Source organism: Parus major, chromosome 5 (genome assembly GCF_001522545.3).
Source record: "Parus major isolate Abel chromosome 5, Parus_major1.1, whole genome shotgun sequence".
In the NCBI taxonomy this organism is placed as follows: domain Eukaryota; kingdom Metazoa; phylum Chordata; class Aves; order Passeriformes; family Paridae; genus Parus; species Parus major.
Window position 1 is genome coordinate 13,105,813 of NC_031774.1, and position 22,936 is coordinate 13,128,748.

General features: G+C 38.3%; 1 protein-coding gene across 3 annotated transcripts in view; it reads right to left on the reverse strand.

Annotated features, from left to right (window-relative positions):
* Window positions 1-22,936, reverse strand: part of ABCC8 (ATP binding cassette subfamily C member 8) — a 73,005-nt gene that overhangs the window by 15,078 nt on the left and 34,991 nt on the right. For all 3 annotated transcript variants that reach the window (XM_015631483.1, XM_015631488.2, XM_015631485.1), the window contains exons 15-28: window positions 21,149-21,224; window positions 20,953-21,058; window positions 16,730-16,765; window positions 15,221-15,256; window positions 11,919-12,017; window positions 11,050-11,134; window positions 10,308-10,388; window positions 8,147-8,284; window positions 5,657-5,782; window positions 4,861-4,960; window positions 4,022-4,269; window positions 3,270-3,430; window positions 2,034-2,103; window positions 1,207-1,364 (exon numbers count right to left, since the gene is read on the reverse strand). In XM_015631483.1, coding sequence (XP_015486969.1) covers window positions 1,207-1,364; window positions 2,034-2,103; window positions 3,270-3,430; window positions 4,022-4,269; window positions 4,861-4,960; window positions 5,657-5,782; window positions 8,147-8,284; window positions 10,308-10,388; window positions 11,050-11,134; window positions 11,919-12,017; window positions 15,221-15,256; window positions 16,730-16,765; window positions 20,953-21,058; window positions 21,149-21,224 — 1,520 coding nt within the window. The remainder of the gene's footprint in view (window positions 1-1,206; window positions 1,365-2,033; window positions 2,104-3,269; window positions 3,431-4,021; window positions 4,270-4,860; window positions 4,961-5,656; window positions 5,783-8,146; window positions 8,285-10,307; window positions 10,389-11,049; window positions 11,135-11,918; window positions 12,018-15,220; window positions 15,257-16,729; window positions 16,766-20,952; window positions 21,059-21,148; window positions 21,225-22,936) is intronic.

The window sequence follows — 22,936 nt, forward strand, 5'->3', positions numbered from 1 at the left end:
AGTGGAAGAAAAAGCGCACCCCCAGATAACAGCACAGCTTCTCACTGAGCCAACAGTATCTCATACACTCAGTAAACGAGAGTCTGCACTCATTATTAGGATGCGTTTCTCAGTGTCATATTTAGTCCTCATATCAGTAAAAGCACATGTAGGGTGAAATCTATTTAGTCTCAATTTCTTCCAGCAGGAAGTAAATTGGTTGCAGACTCCCTCTCAATCTGTGCATATATGAGGTGATATGCATATTTTTGCACTGCTGCAAACATTTCACAAGAGGGAAACCATCATCTTTGAAGGAGTAAGGTCTCAGATAAAATTAAAATTTTCATACTTTTGAAAACTAGAAGGCACCCAGAACAGGAGGGGATCCTCAATGGATAGCAGTACCACCATGGTTAATACTGCATTCTGCACTCTCCCTGACTTAACATTTCCACTTTCACCTGGACAGGCAGACTTCAGTTTCCCTGTCCTGTCACCACATTTTCTCACACATACCCAGTGCACAGCCCTTGGGGGAGGACAGAATCCAGTTGGGTTTTTAGAGTCCTGTGAACTCCAAAAACCTTTGATCATGCACAAAGACCCTTCTCATTCCTCCTGGAAGCTCTGCTTGAAGAGTTGCTGACAAAGGCACTTGTAAAATGACACATTTCCACTGCAGTGGATTTGTCCCACTTGCAGACAGTGCCATGGCCTTGACAGGACCAAATTTAAACATGAAGCTCCCCTGCACAGCAATTCTGCAATGCACTCCTGTACTGCAGGAAATATTTCCATTGCCAGAATGGTGATGTGTGGGTGTCAGCCAGATTTCACCTTGAAAGAACCAGGCATTAGCGTGAAGCCCTGGGAAACATTTAACTTAGGGCCAGCCTGAGAGCTCCTAGTGTTGTTATGTTAAGCAGCCCAAGTTCTACTTCCTTATTGGTTACCTGTTCTCCCTATATGGTTATGTTTCCAGAAGGTTCTACCCCAAGTGTATATATTGTTACTCCCCCCTTGTTCCTGGACTTCGGAGTTTTTCCCATACTGTGTTCAGTTTCTGGGCATCTTCCCTATTTTGTTTCCATTAAAGTTCTTCTGTTCTTGGGCAACTCCATTGTTCCTGTTCCTTTTATTTTGCCACCTAAATCCTGAAGACAGGGAACCCGAAAGGTTTGCCACAGCCACGCTCCCCACGACTGTGACGGTCTGTGCTCTTACCGGGACGCGACTCGGAAGTACTTCTGGATGAAGTAGCACATGATTGCCAGGGGAACCAGGGCGATCAGGAACATGGGCGTGACGTACGAGATCACAGCAAGGGCAGACACACACAGCAAGGTGGAACGGCTCAAGCACTCCAGGGTGGCTGGAATGTGCTGCACAGAGAAGAAAAAACTCAGAATAATGTGCCAAGTTTAAAACACTACTTCATTTTCCTTTCTCCCGCTTCCGCTAAGATTTTATTCCTGGTGTATTCTAAGTATTTTAGGCATACAGGTTTGCTCTTGAATTTAACACTGGGTTTTGGGGACATCTGAAGGGATTTCTGTGGGGCTGCTTCCCACCTGCACTGTGGAACACAATCCTCATGTCAGAGGATCACAGACGGGGTGCAATAGATGATTTTAGCATCTGCATAAATCCTATGACCTGGCAGCGCAGTCTGGGCTAAGTAATGGTAGATTGAATTTCAGTCATTTCTATTCTGGACAACAGCATTTACTTTTTTCTCATTTCATTTCCTCAAATGAATGTGTTTAACCACTTAAAAAAAAAGTAGATACTTTTTAATTTGGGGATATCACTACTGATCTTATTTTCCCTTTTCTATAGAGGACATCTTAGCAAAATTAATGTTTTTTCAATGTGCATGTAAGATGAGGAACTCATTCAGAACTGAGAAAATCATGATGCAAACTGATATAGTCAAAATTATAGTGCATCTTGTAAGCTTAATCTAGATAAGTCTGTAATAAATGAAACCCCAGATTCAGATTTCAGATTAAGACAGGATAACTTGAGAGCTCGAAAATACTGAATAGTACCTGGTCGATGGTATTGCAGTCAGCTGAAAATCTGTTCAATATACTTCCCAGAGGTGTTGTTTCAAAAAACCTAAAATGGCACAAGGAATGGCAAAGTTTGCAATACTGATATTAGAACTGATCCATGCTACTATTTTGTCTTATCTAAGCTAGGTACTATATCACAGAAACAAGCAAATAAATTGGCATCCATAGTAAAATTTCTAATTTTTCCCACCACCTATGTCTTTCCAATTAAATGGAAATGTCTTGAATTTTCAACCACAAGTATGAACCTACAACTACTTAGAACCCTACAGCTGCAAGCATGTCCTCAGCTCCCTCTACTGCCTAAGCCATGGACATCACATGATTACACTTGAAAAAATCCTTTCACATTTTAATTTGATGCCACTACAATTGATGCAAAATTCAAAAGAATTTTTTAATTAAATTGTAAAGTCTTGCACCTTTCTGGGAACAGAAAATTGTAACAAGAACAACTACTGTTGGAATAATATATTAAAAGACATTTGGATATACAAATCGGACACTACATTATTGTTCTGCAACTATTAGCTGCTCCGTAACTCATGTGAAACCTAAAATCTGATTTTATCCTGGAAAAAAAAAATCTAAAAAATAGTCTGAGGTTTTTGTGTATGTGATTTTTTTCTATGATTTCTGGTTAAAAAGAAGAAGTTTTTTTTCCTAGAGCTGAAGGTTTGAATCAAGCTACACCTTTCCTTTCACGCACAGGGAAAAAAACCAAACTTATGGAGGACAACCAAGGCTTTTGCTGGAACAAAGTGCATCCCAGTGCACTCTAATGACGCCTATAATGACACTTGTCTAAGCTCATTACCTTTCCTAGACTTGCACAATCACTGCCTGACAGTAAATATTTCCAGTGATTAAGATGATGAAGTCTGCTATGAATTATCCGTACCACATATTGATCAATAAGTGTGTTTTCTCCCTAATTAAAAACTGCAAAGAGAAATTAAACATGCAAGGAAGTAAATCTCTGAAGTCACAGGCAGGAAAGGCATTTGACTTGTGTCTCAGAACTCAAGTAGCTTGGATACCATTTTCAAAAACTGCTCAGAAACTTGACATCTGGTGATTTTTCACTGATATCTTAGAAAATATGCGATGCACAACCATTTCTTAGTAAAAACTGCATTTAGGAGACTGTCTTTAAGTAAAGAAGACAAAATGACTACAATAAAATTTTTATTACAATCAAAGAAATACCTCATTGGAGCCAAAATAATTTTATTTAGTAGAGAAGAGTGTAGCTTTTTGGTGACTTTCAAGCCAGTCCACTCCACTGCTATTGATGTGACAAGACATAATACAATGCCAAGGCAGCAAAGAATGCTGAAAACTTTTGAATATTGAGAATGGTCAAATTCCTAAGAAATAAAGAGCAACACAATTATTCACTTTAAATTGCATTTAAAAATTATTGTAAACACACAAGCGCAAGAGTGAAAAAATGTGAGAGCATATCCCTTTTTCCTCCCCAAATTAAACTGTCCATGATTTTCACCCATCTTAAATCATAACTTATTTTCCTTTGGAGAGGGAAGTGTTTGCAAGCGATAAATCAGAAATTTTAAATCACAGAATACCATAAAAAGCCCAGGTTGATGCGAGAATACAACAGTGCAAGGAAAACAAAAAAGAATTGTGGTATCAAAATTTCTTTAGAAACCCACATGTCATGGGGTGACAATTTGTTCTCTCAAATTTGCCCTAAACCAGACACCAGGTTTAGGTGTCACCATTGACTAAAATGCAATAAATTTAGCAAAAGGAGAACAACACACCAAACTTAACTTCATTTTACTGCACGGTGTATGCAAAAATGCATTGAGCTTCAAAATACTCTGGAGTGGCTCTCTTACAGATAAAATAGCACATTGCATACAGACCTTGGAGCAGAGGTTGACAGTGGGAGAACAGTTAAATCATAAGAGGAAGGTGAACAAGGCAGTGCCTACCATGCACTGGGAGCAGTTTTTTAACTCGGGCTCTATCTTGATAGAGATAGCATCCTCTGTCCAGAGTGCCAGGCAGTAGTCGATGGCCACCATCACCGTGTGCTTCAGCAGCTGGGACAGGAGCAGCAGTGGCAGCAGGAGGATCCCTGCTGCACTCAGGTACTTGCCACAGGCTCTCCAGGGCATCTTGGCTCTCTGATGCAGCACTGAAGACAGGTTGTCTTCATCATCACTCTCTGTTACTTCTTCTGCAAGGTGAAAAAGGATAGCCATGCTGACAAACATAGCAAAAAGACTGGCAAGTGGTAGCTACAAACCAGGTCTTGCCATCCAGGATAAAGGGTGGCTTTAAGGTCAAAGTACCTGCTCAGGCCTGCATATATTAACCTGCTAAACTTAATAATAATGCACACTAAAGATGTAAAAACCCTCAGCCCTTGCTAATCAATTTCTTCAACCATGTTTTTGCAGTGTGAAAGCACTGGCTAGATAAAAATCAATTGTAATTTTTTTCCTATGTAAAACCTTAAGCAAATATGCTTAGCTGTTGACAGGTAAAGTTCACCTAACATATTGTTTAATATTATTCTTCATTCACTATTAAATCATATTTGCATATAGGAAAAAACCTCAGAAGTTTGGAGGGAGTGATGACTTGTGAATGCTTGCAATCACTCTAGCCCAGAGGTCAAAGCAATGGAAACAGCACTCTTATAAATCATGGCCCACATGAAAAATGTTTTGTTCTCTTCCCAGTTTGAATGGTGTTAATTCATTCTAATATAATTTAACTGTGAAACAGTAATGTACTGTCAGTGGGATCAAAGGGTGCTCTTTACCTTCATCCTCTTCATCATCTTTCAGCAATGCTTCCCGGGAATACATCGTCCTCCGGAGATTTGTTCTTTCCAAAACAGGGTTTTCCTCAATAGTTGTTTCCTGAAAAAGGGACAGTTCATGTGTTTTCAACCAGAGGATCAATACAAAAAAATTGCTACTTGTGATAAAATTGTTTCCACTCAGTAAAAAATAGAAGTGAGAATCTCACAGCAAGCAGCCGTAAGTGACTGATTTGCTACATCTGTGTAAAATCAAAGGACATAAATTAGGTATCCAACATCAATCTCAGATTGCCAATTCCAACCCTCCTGGAATCTTAACTTGCACAGTTATCCCAGAGTTAATAAGAGCTAAGATTAATATCTCATTCTTTTTGTGTTATAAGTATGAAAGACAAAAACCATGATAATTTAAAGAACTTGATATAGTCATATCTGAAAAGCTTCCACCCAAGGCAGTGAGTAAATTCAGGCATATCTATAAACCCAGTTGTCAATATTAGTAAAGCTTTTCCTAAAATGTCTGCATTTAAATTCCTTAGGTGACAATATTTTGATAGGGCTTCCTATCAAGAATGGATTAGAAAAGTGTCAAGGCAATACGAGATGTTCAGGTGAAGGAATCTATCTTAATAGATAAAAAATAATGGTAACAGTAATACTACATTCATATTAAGTTAGACATCACACACAGTATGTCAATTCTTGTTAAACCTTTCAAACTAAGGCAAATAAAATAAAATAAAAAAAAGATGACATTTTCTTGCATGTATTGATTGCCCTGCCCATCAAAAACCTTCTCCAGCTCTTGGTCTTGTCGATTCATTAGTGTCTTCCAGTGTTCAAAGAGCTCAGTCTCTGATTTCTGAATGTCCTTGAGCGTTCCTTCTCTCTGGATGTTACCATCTTTCATTGCAATTATCTAAAAAGACAGAAACACAAGTGGTAGGATAAATAGCTGGGTATGTCTATTTATTTTAAAGCTATGTTGCTGTGCTTTGACAGGATTTTCTCTTTTCTTAAATAAATAATATTTTTACAAACAAGTCTATCTTCTAAAAAGACACTGACATTGACATCTCTTGGCTCCAACCCCCTCATTCAAGATGCTGAAAACCCAGAAACTTCCTGCACTCCATGTTTTCAGAAAAGGCTGCTTTTAAAAAAGAAATATGGGATCCCTGTCGGCAGACAGGGGGGCACACTACTCTTCCTAAATACAAGACATTAGCAAGATAAGATTTTAGAGTTCTCTTACTTCCTAAAAGGAAAAAGCTTTTATCAAGACATTGAGTGCAGGAGGTTTTGCCCTCATTAAGGCAGTTAGATATGAGCACACTGGCTCCTTCTCTGATACCATGGACTGATAAGGAAGAGCCAGGGAATTTGAAACCCTAAAGCTTTTAAAAGCAGAAATAGTGGAGACAGTTTGGGAAAGAAAAATATATATGCAAGACAAAGTCTGCAGGGAGAAGTTTCCAGGTTTGTGTCAGTGTGTTATACACATAATGTAACTACTGCCACCCCTGACAAGGGGAACTGGAAAACAGGCTTGCAGATTGCAAGCCCCCATCATTACAAAGGAGTTAATGCACCATTTATTGTTCTCTTGCCCTGGAAACTCAGAAATTTCCATGGGCAGGGAGTGGGGACATAAACAATTTAGTTTATTGCTAAGAATTTACACCAAAGAGAAGGTAAAAATAAAGAAAATAAGGAACTTTTTGTGATCAATTTATTCAGGAAACCTGCAACTGGGTTGGACCTTGAATTCTTCTGGGGGTTTTGTTGAAAAGGTTTAGGGGGACCATAACATACTTCAAAACTACATTTTTATTTAAAAATTCTTAATAAAATAAATATTCCCTCTTCAGTCCATTGGGAAAGAATTGCTGAGGATTAATGAAACCTACACTTAGGGAAAAGAACATGAACTATTTTGTAATAAGTACTTTTTATTATCAAGTTCATACAAAGCCTTCCTGTGCTACTGTTTGAAACAGTATATTTCATAAAAAATTACACATCTAGAAGATACTAAAAATAAAGCAATTTTTGTACAGTGTCTGCTAAAACACCATCATCTAGAAATAGGTCATACATTCACAAAGAAAATTAAAACAATTACACTGATGAAAGGCCATAGTTGTATATACTTACATCTGCAGATATATATATATAAATACAAAAAAGAAGTAGTTAAGATAGAACTCATAGGGAGGGGAAGAAGGCAGAAAATTCCTGAGACACTCATTTGAAAGCCAGGACTGTGTTGAGGGCAATGGTAATTCTAAAGGCAAACAACTGAGGGACAAGGTCACTCACAGCACAGAACATAAATAACAAATGCTGGCCACCAAAATCCTGATCAGAATAAGATAAATGTCTATCTGCAACTTTATACCAAGCCAATATGAGCTCAGGAAGCAGCTGCAATATGATTATTTCTAGAGACCAGGAAACTGCTGCTATAGCCTATGCAAGATGTGAAAGAGAGAAGTCCTGCTAGGAGGTATAACTGCAGTCATCAATCACCATAGCCAAGGAGACCAGGGAGGCTGGAAAACTGCAGGAATAACTGTAAGGCCACAGGGAACCAATGAATTTAAAAAAAAAAAAAAAGAAAAAGAAAAAAGAATACAACCCCCAAAAAATTTCATCTTTGACATTTCCAATTACAAACTGGTATGGAAACCATACCTCCATTCTTTTTCCCTTTAAAGTAGAAGATATAAAAAAAGAAACCTAACAAAACAATCAAATATGAGACATTTCTTAAAATCTTGCCCACACACAAAAGGCAAAGATGTTCTTAATTCATTATATGCTAGTGCTAACCACAAGGAAATACTGGGCTTTTCCTTATATTTCCATACCTCTCAATATCCACCTCAACATGCACCTTTCCTGTGATAGCACAAATTCCTAGTAACACACCAGCAGAGGCAAAGGTGTTACTCAAACATTTCACTGTTTTGAGATTTAAAAATTAGCCAAAATTCTCCAATATAACTAATATTTTGGGATACTCAATATATTTAAAATGTAACCTGCTTTCATAAGAGTATTAAGTCACAGCTCTAAAAAAATCCAACTGATTTAGGTGTTCCAAGATGGGAATCTCAAAATTATGGGTCCCCTAAATGGTTGATTTTCAAAAGATCTTTAGTATATATCTTCTCACTGAACTATTACTTGGTGGAGAGATGAAGTGAAAGCCCTGTTTGCAGCAAGACATGTTCCTGCCATGTTGTTGCTTCCTTAGAAAAAAGAAGAGGATCATTACCCAGTCAGCATGGGGCAAGTACTGCAGCTTGTGAGTCACCAGCACAATGGTCCTCTTGTCCTCCCGCAGCATTTTCAGGATCCCTTCTTGCATGAGATGGTCACTCAGGTGGATATCCAGGGCAGAAAAAGGATCATCCTGTCATGAGGATAATGGGTCAGATTTTGGAGCCAGAATTTATGGGATCCAAGGAAACTGAAAGGTTTTAATACCAGTAAAACCAGATAGATCAACAGACACACAAAACAGGCCATCAGATAAAAACTGTGCTGAGGTACGGTTTCCTTAATTTACAGAGCACCAAACTGTGAACTATGTTTTTGCAGAGAGCACTGAGTAATGCCAGTTGTGTCAGTTCTGTGGGGTTCTCTGGGACCTGCTCCTCTCCCCAGATGTGTTCATGGCCCACACAGCTTGAGAACATGGCTTCTGTAAGACTCCAGACAATGTCCCAGTGTGGGTCTGTGGCAGATACCACATTACTGCTCCAGGGACAGGGACAACAAGCATATTTCTTGTTTCTCTAGAACATCACTGCCGTCAGTTGTTTTTTGTGTGTTTTTTTTTTTGTTGTTCACAAATCAGTAATACTCTATTCAATCAAACAATACTCTACTAACAAAGAATCACAAAAAAAATCCAACAAAAGAAGCAATATTCATCATTTTGTTGACTCAGCTCAGATGTTTGATTTGACACCTACATCATCTTATTAAATCAATCAATTATATGCAATTCATTTAGGCATAAATTAATCTGTACCACCTTTTGAGAAACTTATTTACCTAATCCTATTTATATGGAATCACAAACCTTTTGATTTGATATTTCTGTCTGAAATACTGGCTATAGGATTTACTTAGTGTTACTATTTCATACTATAATATTACAACTAAACCCATACTTCATTCAAAATCAAAAATATCTGAAATTAGCAGTAAGATAAACGTGACCACTTATATCCCAATAAACCATAGCATCACAACATAAAGCACCTAGAAAGTGCTCTGAATGATCCAAAATATTCTCTCAAAAGCGTGTGTGCAACTGTGTGTGCACTGTGCTCACTGAGCAAGGATGTCTGCTCTGCTGCTGCAGTCTTTGGACCTGCCACAGACCCAAACATCAGCCATATGACATTTATACTTGTGAGAGTGAAGTTTCCTAAGTATTTACAAATCCAGCCCTAAAAGAACCAAGCGTTTGCTAGTACTAACATATAGGATTCCTGTTTTTTTTTTTTTTCCTAAATATTTATACTGGAAATAAAGTTTATTTCTAGGTGTTTTTCCATTGTAAAACCATAAGAGAACCTGCTGCTATTAGGAGGTTATTAAGGAGGACAAAAAGGCCAAAACCAAGTTACAGACCAGTAATGGATCTGCTGATTTGCAGCACCTGACCCAACTGCTCCCTACTCTCCTGCACTCTGATCTTTGCCTGGTAATGGTCTACACATGAAGCAAGCACAGACGATCAGCTTAATTACAGGGAAAGGTCCAAATAGCTTCCCTTTCTTTTGGGGATGAGATCTAATGTGCACAGCTTTTCTAATCCTACACGATTTATGCCTCACTGTCATTACAGCTGGATTCAATCCTTCTAGAAAACTAAGCTAAAGAAGGAAGTCCTCAGTTGGAAAGCAAGCAAGCTCACTACAAGTGAGTGTGTAGGATGCATCTGTTTTCCCCACCTGTGAAACTGTTAGAACCTGCTGTCACTCTTTTTTCATAGCTGAAGCTGGGACAGGATATACAACAGGCATTTCAAGGTGCAAAAGCTGCTTAATTTGTTGCAGAAAGGAAACATCCCAGACATGAGACATTAATTTTAGGCCTGAGACATCTTCGGAATTTCATGAATACAGTTGAAACTATTACATTTCTAAGACCCAAAGATAAAAGCAAGGGTCAAATTCAATTTTTAACGTGCTGAGAGGATAAGCATCAGTATTTCTTTGTGCAATACCTATCTGTCTGTCTGCAGCATTTACAAAATGCTTCCTACCTGCAGGCTAGCTGACAAGAGATACAAAATACACAGTGCACATTTGGCTTGGCTCAGCAAAACACAATGTTCAATGTGTGACCCATGAAATACTCTAAATGAAGAAGCAGCTTGTGCTTCTGCATGGAGCATAAACAGAAGGGCACCTACTCACCAGGAACACAACATTTGTCTGCTGGTAAAGTGCTCGTGCCACGCTGATACGCTGGCGCTGCCCTCCAGACAGATTAATACCCTGGAGATAAAGCAAGAGAGAAACAGTCAGACAGTTAAAGAAAACATCAACTGAGTATTCGAATTCCTTATTCTGACTGGATTATGCATAGAAGACTTTTCTGGGTAAAGAAACATGAGAAACACTTTTTCTGAAGTGTGGCCTTGTAATGTATGCTTGTGGTGTTTCAGGGAGCATTTTTGGGGCTCTTTTGTTTGTGCCAGAATATGTTAGAGTAAATAGTTTACAAATCTGTGACTTCTGTTTCCTTTCTTATTACTTCCTATCTTCCCTGATGTGATAAAGCCATTGATTAAACACCCATCCTTCTGTAAATGAGAGGGCTCTGAAAAAAACCCCCAAACTATGTATTATTATTTATTCTTCTGTTACTTCTAAAGAAACCAAGAAATATCCTGTTATGTCAGGATATCTGCAATAACAGCTGCAGAATAGTCAAACATTCTGATAGCAACACATTTAAATCATTGCACCTCACATAAATGACAGTGTTTCCATGTTCACTGAGCAATGAGCTTTCAGACTAATGACCCTAACACACACTTAACTAAAAGATTATCTTTGTTGCCAAATAACCTGTAAGATTTTAAGAACCAACAAAATAATAAACCTCCCTCTATATAGTTAAACCAAAAATAGAAGCCTGTGGCTGTTTACTGACCCTCTCTCCAATCTGGGTTTGGTCTCCGTGAGGCAGAATGTCAATATCAGGCTGGAGCGAACAAGCATCAATTACTGCTTTGTACCTGAGGAAACAAAAAAGGCAACAAAATCCACACAGATCCTGCTGGAGAAGCACATTTTCTACCTACAGAGGAACAAAAATTAACCAGCTGGAAAAAATCACACAGTGGAAAACATATTTGTCAGCCACTAATTGTTCTAATGGGATCTCTTTCAATCACAGGCAAGTAAGTAATATTTCAGTTAAGAAAAAGGATCTTAGGTCAGCTTGCCAAATAAAAATGTTAAATAGTCAAACCTAGGAAAATCAAACATAACTTCTTCCAAGGTATACTGTTATATTTTAGCAGTTGTTTTTCATACCCAGGGCCTTTGTTTCTTGTTTCAATATCCAAGGATGACAGAAAGAAAAAAAGAGTGCAGGATGCAAATACATAACCACTTCTTTTAAGGGTGGGAGAATGGAATACCAGCAATTGATTCCTAAATATTTTACAATTTCTGGTGGGTATTTATACTGAATAAAAAGGCAGCCCACTAATTCTTTGCAAACAATATTCCCACTCCCAAACAGGTGATGTCCTTCCAGGGGAGGCAAACAAGTCAATCAGATGAGAGAACACTGCATGCTAAACAAACATGGTCCTTGGAAATGGAAACATTTGTACACTTGAGTTCCAGAAAGACAAGCCCTGTCCCTCGTGTCACATGGTTGAAGGGGGACATTGTCACGTTCAGGCAGGTGCAGTAGGTTTGTTCCTACAGGGAGATGGGCATGTGTGACCCACACGACCCAATTATTTACGGAAAAAGGGAGTAAAACACAGCTGTGCTGGAACCTGTTACCTCTGTTTGTTAAAAGAGCTTTCAAACGTGATATTCTCTTCCACTGTGGCATTGAGCAGCCAAGGCTTCTGGGATGCATAAGCTACAGCACCTCTTTTCCTGGGAAAGAAACAAACACAAGAGTTCCCAGCTTACTGGTGCGATTGTTGCTTTCGGAAACCATTTTCTTGTAAATGAAGAAACCTGTAATTAGTGTTCAAAAATGCTTTCCTTTCTTTCTTTCGGACAATCAATAGCTTTTCCATCAAGGAAATACGTAAGACGATAGATTTCTGACAGAATACTGAAATTGTTTACCCAACTGAATTTCACTTTTTCCCTCTTCTCCAACTGTGTAGTGGGGTTTGTAGAGCCTAGCTCAATAAATCTGCCTCTTGAGCAGAGTGAATGGCAGGAAGAAAATTACCAAAGACTGAATCCCAGCTCTGTTTGGATAGATTAATAAAAAAATTAAATGTGTAGCAGAACACTAGTTAGGCAGTGTTCACATTTCAGGAGGGACATTCTAGAAAGATAAAGTGTTTGAGAAAGATCTGAACAATTCCACATATGCACAAAGGTAACTCCCTCTGCTATTTTTTCCCCCCATTCTAAGAAGAGGACTAGAGTTAGAAAGTAAATGTATAAGTCATTTCTATGCCTATAAGGGCAAGAAAAGAGAACACAGACAAAAAAATATTTGCTAAATTTCCCCCAGTGAAATGGCCCTCATAATGCATTGTCATTTACCAGTATTCACCAGTACAGTCAACAGGATCTTACTCACCATACACATAATATTTCATATAAATTATTATTTTTACTACTATTTAAAAAGTAAAGTATCTGCCTGCTAGAGAATTAGTGCTTTTATTGTCTGCGGTGCATTAAAGATCCCACTAAGGCAGAGCTGGGAGAAAGGCAACATCTTTTATCAGAGCAACTGATACTGTTGGAAAACTCATTGGCATATCAACCTTTCTACAGAAAAAGGCCAAAAATGGGATCATATGCCTAAAAGCATTTGTTTTCTTCGTAGCTCTATCAGCTAATCCAATAAAAAGATAGGACCTCTCACCCAAATGTGGCCCTTGTCTACTAGACAGCCATTATGGCAGCCTATTTCTAGTTGAACCTGAAAACAAATCAAACCATGACTTGACAAAGTACATTTTATTTCTCTTTATAAGTTAAGGTCGCTTGCCCTGCTCACTTTTTTCAGGCTTTTACCAAGCTTGTTTAGAAACCAAGATAGGATTCAATTTTTATTGATGACCTGAAAGAACATGCAATTCCACTGTTCTGCTAACATGCTTCCAAGTTGAAATTTATGATGGTTCATTAGAATTTAATTATGTTTTATGCATTTTCTTTGCTGGAAAATGAAACAGAAATAGCTAAACAAAAGGAAAAAAAAAGACAGAAAATATCCCCCTAGGCAGCCCAGCCTGCAGCCCCAAAATCTAATTCAAAGACCATTCAAGTCTGCCTTCAGAGAGAAGCATTTTTTCAATTAGTATGAAATTTTCATCCCAATAACTTAGAAAAAATTGTTCTGAACATTCCAAGATGAGGATGTATTCCCTTCCCCTCCTTTTCATTGCTTGAGACTGTGACTTTGGAACTCTTAATTCTCAATGTGATCAAAAAGTTACTGCTAATTTAGTTTTTGGAAAATAGCCAAATTTTGAGGCAAAAGCTTTTACAACTTTTGCAAAAAGTGTTCTTGGTTGAGTGAAGATATGTGATGCACTCCATGCTGAGAACCAGCACAATATCTGGGAATATTACTCACATTTGGATGACTTTCTGCTTTTAGGACAACAGTGAGAATTCATTACTACAAGAAATTTGGCAACAGGCAATGAGTTTGCCAAAACTGATTATGGACAGAGGATTTAGTAAGTTCCTCTAAATTAATCCTAACTGCAAACTGACACTAGGATAGCATATCAGGACTTATCATATTTTGACATAAACAAAAAGCCTGCAAATGCTTGCAAGCTTTTACACATATATGAAATCTATTGCATGTCCACAGCGCTGCTTACAGTAAAGAGACAAAAAACTGTTACTGAAACTGTGAGAAACATGTGGCTGAAAATCCAGAAAACAAAATATTCTGCAATGAAGTGTGCAAGACTTGCTCTGAAAGTCTGCCTTGAACATACATAAGGTTTCACAGTTTTAGGACTGAATGCAAACCAACGGTTTAGGAGACAAAGGCTTTCAAGGGATTATTCTGCAGGTGAAAGAGATTGCTTCCTGTCCCTAGACTGCATAAATAACCATGTATTTTCAGCAATGGAGTCTATTTTTTTTCCCCTCTGATAACACAACACACTAGCCATAAGCTCTTAATTATCACAGAGATGCAGACAAAAAGATTCAGGCTTGCAATAAATAGGGAAAACCTTCCCTGGGTTCCCTGGAGACTATGAGTTTTGTCTCATATAGAATTAAGCCTGTTTACTAATTATGAATCAGATTAATTCATCAGAAACAACACTGTCAAAAGGAACAACATTCAGTTCTTCACTGTGTGGGTGACTGAGCACTGGAACAGATTGCCCAGAGAGGTTATGCAGTCTCCCTCAGTGGAGATACTCAAGAACCATCTGGACACAATCCTGGGCAATGAAAGCTCTGGGATGACCCTGCTTGAGGAGGGAGGTTGGACCAGATGACCCCCTGTCCCAGAGGTACAGTAGATCTTCAAGATCAAACACAACTAGTTAAGGGATGTTCATATATGAACCTCAGTGCCTTAATAAACCTCCAAAATCTGAGATGTTGGCAATTTTTAGAAGAAAATAGATGCACTTAAAATGCAATGGAGTTAGAATCATGATGATAGAGGAAATAACATATTGCAAAGCCTTTCCTGTGTGTTTCGGGATTGCTGACTATAGTTTTATCCTGATTATTTTGCACAATTCATTAACTTCTACTATCAGTCAATTCAAATTCAAATGTTCTCCAGATATGAGAGAAATGTGTACTGTTCTGTATTACCACTGCATATGCAAAAAATATGCTTCTTGTATTTTCAGCCTGATGGAAAGTATTGGAGCATTCTGGTATTGCCAGTCCTGAGCATTCCAGAAGAAATCTTTCTGCCATTATTAAACTTCAAGGGTCACCTGCTTGTTTTTATTTTAAACCTTGAAATAGCTGCATATAGAGATATCCTGTTTGTCTTCTAATGGGGAACATTAACCTCATTAAGTGCAGAGACTGCTGAACAATGTTCACAGAGTTACAGAATGGCTGAGGGTGGAAGGGACCTCTGGAGCTTCCCATCAGTTTTTAAAATGTTGTACCTGACTTCCATGTCAATAGGAGGCTCTTTCTCTGGGCTGTAGGAAACAAACACAAGGGTTTAAAAAAAATTAAATTATTTCAGACAGTGCAAATAATACCATAAAGTAATATCACTATGCTATAATCAAAAATACAGCAAAATGACTGCATAACAGAAATTAGGCTCTTTTTATGCTAAAATTCTCTGCTATGTAATATTGACTTAAAAAGGGTATAGTTAAAGCTTCAGTTTGGAGAAGAGCTAAACAACCTTGTAGAAAGCCTTCAACACCTATAAGTAAATGCTCAGGATCTCAAAAGAATTTTGACCCAAAATATTCTTCTGAGAACACCAAAAACGTTCTACAGGATGTTAATGCAACAAAACCACCAGAGGTATTCTTACAGCATTTAACCATCTAGGATTCCCAGAACATATGATAATGTAGGTACTTGTTCCATCCATTCTAATATTATTTTCCATCTTTTAATACTCTTGCCATACTGTTGTGCATGCTATCTCACCCTTCATCATCCATTTCCGTAAGTTTCGAACATGAGACTAATTCTGATCATACTTCTCTTGTATCTTAAATGGTTTCCTTTCAACTTGGCCCAGAAATTTCAGTCTCTCTGAACACAGAAAGGACTGTAAGATTTCCAAGTATCCTCTACCATGAGGTTTAGACATGAAAGTTCCTCTTATACTACACACACATGGGAGCAGCAGCTTTGCAGGGCTCAGTCTGACAACTAGGCAACAAGTCTGAGAAATAAAGTAAATGGGAGAGAGGAAGCAGGAAAATCTAAAGAAAAGGCAGGGGAATAGTTGGAGAATCACAGAATCAAGAAAATATTCTGGTCAGTAAAAGCCACACAATTTAGGCTAAGTCAAAAAGGGAGGCCATTTGACACTGCTGATTTCAATAACAAAGTTCTCACTGAGTCCAGCAGGAACAGGATCATCACTTTTAGGTTTACCATTCAGGAGGTTTCTGCCCCAAGGTCAGAAAGCTTTGTTCTTAGTTGATTTGGTAGATATTCCCAAAATCCAAGCTGAGCTATGTTAATCAGGTAAAAATAATTTCTGTGCCAACAGATGGACTAATCTCCTACTCTCCACACTTCTCTGTGTGTGCCTGAAGAATGGTAGGTGAGAAAACAAACTTAGGATGTAAAAAAATGAAGAGAAGGGTAATGGGGAGAATTTGCTTTAATAAATGAGACCTTTCAATATTCTATACCATTTTTCAAAGTGCAGCATAATCTGGTTCAGATCTTTAGAGAAAGATTTTCAAATACATATTAGGATACAATTTTCAAAATCTCCAAATGGCAATGCTTTCATAACAGAAATCCAACTCTTCTTTTCATAACTTGTGTAAATGGTTTCAAAAGACAATGCAATCAAAATTTCACTGATTTTCAGAATTCTGACTGTATTTTAAGGACAGATTTCAGAAACCTTTGGTTTTTTTCTACTGCAATTGATTTAGCAGGAAAACCAATAATTGCATAGAGTACCATACCTGAAATCTTCCCCCGTCTCACTGTCAGAAGTGCAGCTGCATCGCAAATAGAAAGCAGAGACTGTTTACTTAAGTGAGCGCAAGCAATCTGCCCCAGAAAGAAAAACTATTAAATTCCACTTAGTGCACAGGCTGCAAACATTACTTATCACAGGGCTGCAGTGCAGCATCTGTTCCTTCTACATAAACTGACTTGGTTTCATCAGGCAAAAAGATTTGGTGACCCTTTTTTACCTTATAAACATTAATTTGACTCATCAAATAAAATCACCTCCACCCTGTCCTAGAGGTGTTAGCAGAACTAAGAAGTCCTGCTGTGACAAGAATGCAGTTCCATTATAAAAAGTTTTTTTCCTGGGAAAACAAAATGATAATTCGTGATACTGGGTTTTTTTCCCCATGACAGTAACTGTACCTTTACAGCAGGTAATGGGTTAGTGTGAACCCCAAATCACACCTTCAGTTGCCATATACTGGGTTCTGTGTCAGCCCTGTCCTTGGGGTGATGTGCTTCTATAAATATAGGCAGGTCCAAAGGACAGAAAGGTTTTGGTTTTGCTCTTTTTGAACATGCACAAAGATGTTCAGAGTTGTTTTGACAGGATGACTGGGCATACTTATTACTGATGCTAAATTCAGTTCCATTCAAAAGTGTGAAAAATCTGTGTGTCAAATGATACGAAGAAAATCAAGGAGGACCAAAGCCTTTCACACTTTAAAGAGGACAGTCTCTCTAACTTTGTACCAACACAATTTGCTTATCAATATCCAGGAGAGAAAACTATACCTGCAGATTAAAAGGTTGGTTTGAGACACTTCTGTAAAATTTATGCATAATAAGCAATGATCTAAATCAAATTTACTGCACAATTTGAGAGCACCAGCAAGCCACCAGTACTTTTACACCAAAAGTCTATGTACAAAGCTTTTCCACAGTAAACTCACACTCCACTAGTCTTAGCTGACCATGTGAACTCAGTGGCCTGTTATCCAAAAACCCACAAGCCTACTGCATATCATTAACTAGAAACACATTCTTTACCAGGAACTAGTGATGAGCTGAAATTGAAAACACCTTTTCCAGCACTTCCATGCACAACACAAAGACCCTGAACCAACTGTATATCAATTCCTTGATCTCTGTTTCTGCTCCGTAGCAGGAAAACAATTATTCTCCATTTGGAGTTTTAGCTCAGACTTCTCAACCCACTTTTCCCCACTTGTTCTACACCTTCTTTCCCCCTTTTCCTGCATACTCTATCTCCTACTGAGATCAAGAGATTGCTGAAATGCCAAAGCAACATACGTTTGGTAATTAGATCTAGATCTAATTTGTCAAGGTATTTTAGATATCTAACGATACAAAGATGAACCTACTGAGATTTTCAAGCTTTCAAATTTTGATTTCCCATGTAAATAAAATAAAGTGCTTGGATGATTCAGGAAACTCCAGTAAACATGTATTTTTAAAAAACCAATTTACTTTTGTAGGCACAACAACAACTTTATTTTTTTTCTAATTTGATGAAAGCAGCCAACTCCACATTAAGATGGAAACTGATTGTTAACAACCTTAAATCTATCTTCCTTCATATTATAAGGACATAAGAGTCACATGCAAGAATGTATGTCCCGTTTAAAACAAATGACAATTATATTTGAGCAAACTATTTCCCAATTAGGTCAGTTTTCTGGTGTTATTTACTCCAATAAGACTTCAGTTGGGAATATGAAAAGTCATATACTGCCCAAAAGAAATTAGCATGGCATGTACTACAATTATTTACTCAATAACAGGTCAAATCATTGCCATTTACCACCTGCGCAGAATGTAAATTATGATTCTTCTATTTTTGTTAAATCCTTAACCATATTACAAAATATTTATACTGAGATGCTCTCAGGTTGCTTTGAACAAGAGGCATTAATCTGAGCTGGATCATCTGAACACACACAGTAACATAAACAACAAAAATATCACAAATAAGCCATGGCTCACTTCTGATTATCTCCCTCCTAGCCCAGGAATAAATTGCATTACTTTTTAAGGATTTGAAACAAATGATTTTGATAAGAAACAAGCAAAAATAATCCTCTTTTATTCATAAAGCATGGGGGCAAAGAGCAGGGAAATGACTTGCTATCCATTAGACCAAGGGAAGGGCCAGAAATAGCATATAGATTTCCTGAGCACTGAGCGACATATCAGCAGGATACATCCTTCATCTTCATAGCTATGACCTTGGAGGAAGGGAAGGGGAAGGAAACTTGGATGAACTAATTCAGGTCTATTCTGTAATATGAATGACTGAAGCCAAGCCTTCCCAAAGAAAGAGCTGCAACAAGGAAGTTAAGTGATTTTGGTAACACTTTTCATTGCCTCAGCTGAGGCTGTGAGCCCTGGCAATTACTTGATAATACTACTTTCCTTGAACCTGAGATAAGGTTGCATGTTCCTGGTCAGGAATTAGTATTTGCTTATTAAATTAAGGGAGCTTTCATCTGACAGCTTTACAACACAGGTGTGCAGCCCACACTGGCTGCATCCATCACTCTGAATAGACCAGTGCACGTGGCAGCAGCTCTGAAAGATGAGACAACACAATCTGTCCCAGTGCAGCCAGCACTTACAGTGCTCAGATTGTTTCAGCCAAAAGTCCCTTTCTACGTATCTGACAGATAGGGCAGCAAATGTGATAACAACTGAATTTCACCTTGTGATACGTTGGCACATATAGAAGACATGAAAACCAGCTCTGACCTTTCCACTCTCGTGAAGAACATACTTCTAAACAAGTGCTATTTAAAAACACAGCACAGTTTCTGATCAGAAACATAATGTCATCTGCTTTGGTTTAGCATCAGACATTCAAATTACACTTTTTAATCATGTTATGTCATCTGTAAAAAATTACAGCCTTGCTGAAATGAAATTAGTTCACCTAATAAGGCTGCAGGGATTCTCTGTTGTCCCTCACCACAGTCTGATTTTCTGCTTAGGGAAGTATATCCTCATGGAGAGATCATCACACTCTGGAAATTCAGCTTTTCTTGTTTCCCTCACTACCTGAAAGGGTCATCTTCTTATGTTTCATTTTCCCCACCCATAAATTAAACAACCAACCTTCCTTGTACTATTGCTATTAAAGCACGTGCAATTCTGAGTAGTGTGACTGGCTTATACATGGAGGCTGGACAGAAATCATATCTCTTGATAAACACTCAAGGAATTTAGAGAACTGTTCCACAAAATTGCTGCAGAAACCACTGCTTAACAATGACCACATCCATTAGAGTGTGCAGATTTGATTTATAGGTAACCTGATTTTCCTTCAATCAGCTCAAAATAAAATTGTTTCTCCAGGTTCCTGCAATTTGTTGAGCTTTACCTATAAACAATCAGAGTCCAAAAGGCAAAATGAAGTCTGTATGGGTAGGAAGTCTGGTAGTGTGAAATAAACAGGCTAAAAATGTTCACATGCATTGATCAGACTGTGTATTAGAGATGGCAGGAATTTACTGGAAACCACATACAGCTGCAATATATTTTACCATCTGTCACCCTGCCTGAGGGTCAAGAGAACAAGTCCCAGCGGAAGCTGTTGGAGCTCAGTACCATTTTTTTCCCTCCCTCAAAGGTCAGTACAAAAGTTAGACACGAGTGGAATCTCTTAGTGCCTATCAGAATCCAGGTGCTGTGTCCCCTTGGGAAAGGAGGGAAGGACATGGCTGATTCATTCCTGCCAGATCAGGCAGGATACACTGGGAATGACTCCACTCAGTGAGCCACTTGAAAGACACTCTTGAAATTCTCAGGCATTAGCCTGGTGCTGGAATGGAGCACACATCTAAGCCAGGCATTGCTCCTAGTGAGCCAGTACCTCTTTAGAGCTCCATGCAAAGACATGAGCTCAGGCCTGAAAGTGCAAACACCATTCTGTAGCTGCACAACGCCTCAAGCTCATTAATTCTAATTCCAAATTAGTTACAATTTCACTCAGGTTATGTCACTGGAGTACAGAATGCCCAAGAATGGTGGTTCATTCCTATTAATGGAATAGGCAGCTTGTTTCACCCTGGCTGGGGATTCTTTCTGATCTTATGGTTTTATCTTGACTGTGTATCTAGAAAATTCCTGACTCCACAAGTTCCCAGGAGAGATTTTTGGCTTTTTCTGCATTGCTGTTCTAGTCAAGCTGAATTTTTAAATTAAATGCTCCTACCTGCTCCAGGATATGTTCCCAGAGATCTTCTGCATCTCACCAAGTATGGCCAGCAAGAGAGACGACTTACCACAGCCCACTTGTCCTACAATCATTGTTAGCTGACCTGTGAGGGTGGAAGGCATATATAAGATTATGATTTACCAAATAACTACAGAAAAATATCTTACTCAATTTATCTGATGTAATTTTGTACCTTGAGGGATTCGGATATCAATATTGGACAATGCTGGAGGACCTTCAGGTGTCCAAGTGAAAAATCCATTTGTGATCTATACAAGATGGAGAGAAAAGATAAACAGAAACCCAGCTTTAGGGCTCACTTCCCCCCCCAACATCAAAGAAATTTCTTGTTTTCATTACATAGAGCACAGGAATAGAGTTAGCCTTTGCCCAATGCAGGAAATGGATCTTCAGGTGACTGACTTTGTAAAGGACTTGAATGGGCAGAAACCTCTGAACCCAAGCCCTATTAGACTATTAGAAAATTACTGAGAATTCATGAGGGGAAAAGAAGTTGCCATTTAGAGTTTCTCTTGTTCTGCTGTTTGTAAGGTGGGTACAATGAATAAGTGAAATTATTAAAACACAATTAAATTACATACATGCCCAGCGTGCTCTCTGCAGAGCCCTGAATGTCACTTGAGACACAATGCAGTTTATACAGCAATTACACCACCTAAATTCCAAGCAGACCTGCAGAACCTCACATAAAATTAGATGTTGCTGCCCATTACACCATTTTCCTTTGTATTTCTGACATGATTCTCAGATAATCTAGGTTTTGCTAGATACAGAAATTGTTTCATTGAAAAAGACGAAAACAAGAAAAACAAAACCTGTTCAGACTTTAAATGGAGATATCCAAGGATACTATAAGAAACAAGGAATGGGAGGCAATTTTAAAAGGCTTACATTTATACAGCACTCTCTTTTCTCACTTTTTCAGGGCCACTAAAGCCTTCAAAGCCATTCAGCTATGCAAGGTACAAAAATTTTTCATCTAAGAAGACTGGATAGGACACTTTTATCACACCCTTGAGAAAAATTGATACTCATGTATTGAGCAAAAATGAGTGTGGTGTTCCTCCCTCTGGATTACCAAAGGCAGTCAGAGGATCCTCTTTTAACTCATGTCCCTTCCTGGGCAATGAGCTGCAGACAGACAGTACCTGCACAAATCCCCTGACCCAGGGGCCACCAGTGGCAGGAGATGGAGCCAAAGATTATCCCTGGCTTTCTGTTCAAGCCTTACAGAGGTTACTGCACCAGCCTCTCCTTTGTGACAAACTCCTCTGTTGTCACTCCAGGCAGTCTTTTGAACCAACACTGCCCCCAAAACCCTCTTTCAAATATTCCTCTTATTTTCCTGGAAGTCTGTTCAAGATGGATCCTGCACCAATTCAGCATGTCTAAAAAAAACCTGAAAGCATTACCAGTTGTCCTACTTAGTCCCATGAAACTGAATTATTCATCCTCTTTTGCTGGAAATGTAAACGTTAGCATACTTCCTAAATAAACAGCTTCATCACTATAACAACCATCAGGATTTTTATTACTTCTGACCATTTCCATAGCAAATCAAGAGCACCAGTCTTCAAGGTGGCATGGGTAATTGTACTTTTTTTCTTCAGACAAGTTAGGTCTTAAGGAGTTAGTTTTTAATTTCATCTAGGGAAAGGCTACTAAGAATTCCAAAATAGGACGGGAAGATCCATTATGAGATTATTTTGGGAATATCTAGAACAATTTCTTTTCAATTTTCTTCATTCCATAATTCTATACAGACCCTATAACTGGAAGAAAGCGTCTGGCATACATAAAAGGTTGGGCCAGATGAACTTATGAGGTTCCTTCCAACCTAGGCTGTTCTGAGTTAAAAATTTTGGACCTGAGAACAGGGATAAAGATTTGAACACTTGCAATAGCAAATGGCTGGGTGAAATCTAGAAGAATAATTGAAACTAATCACAACCTAGAGATT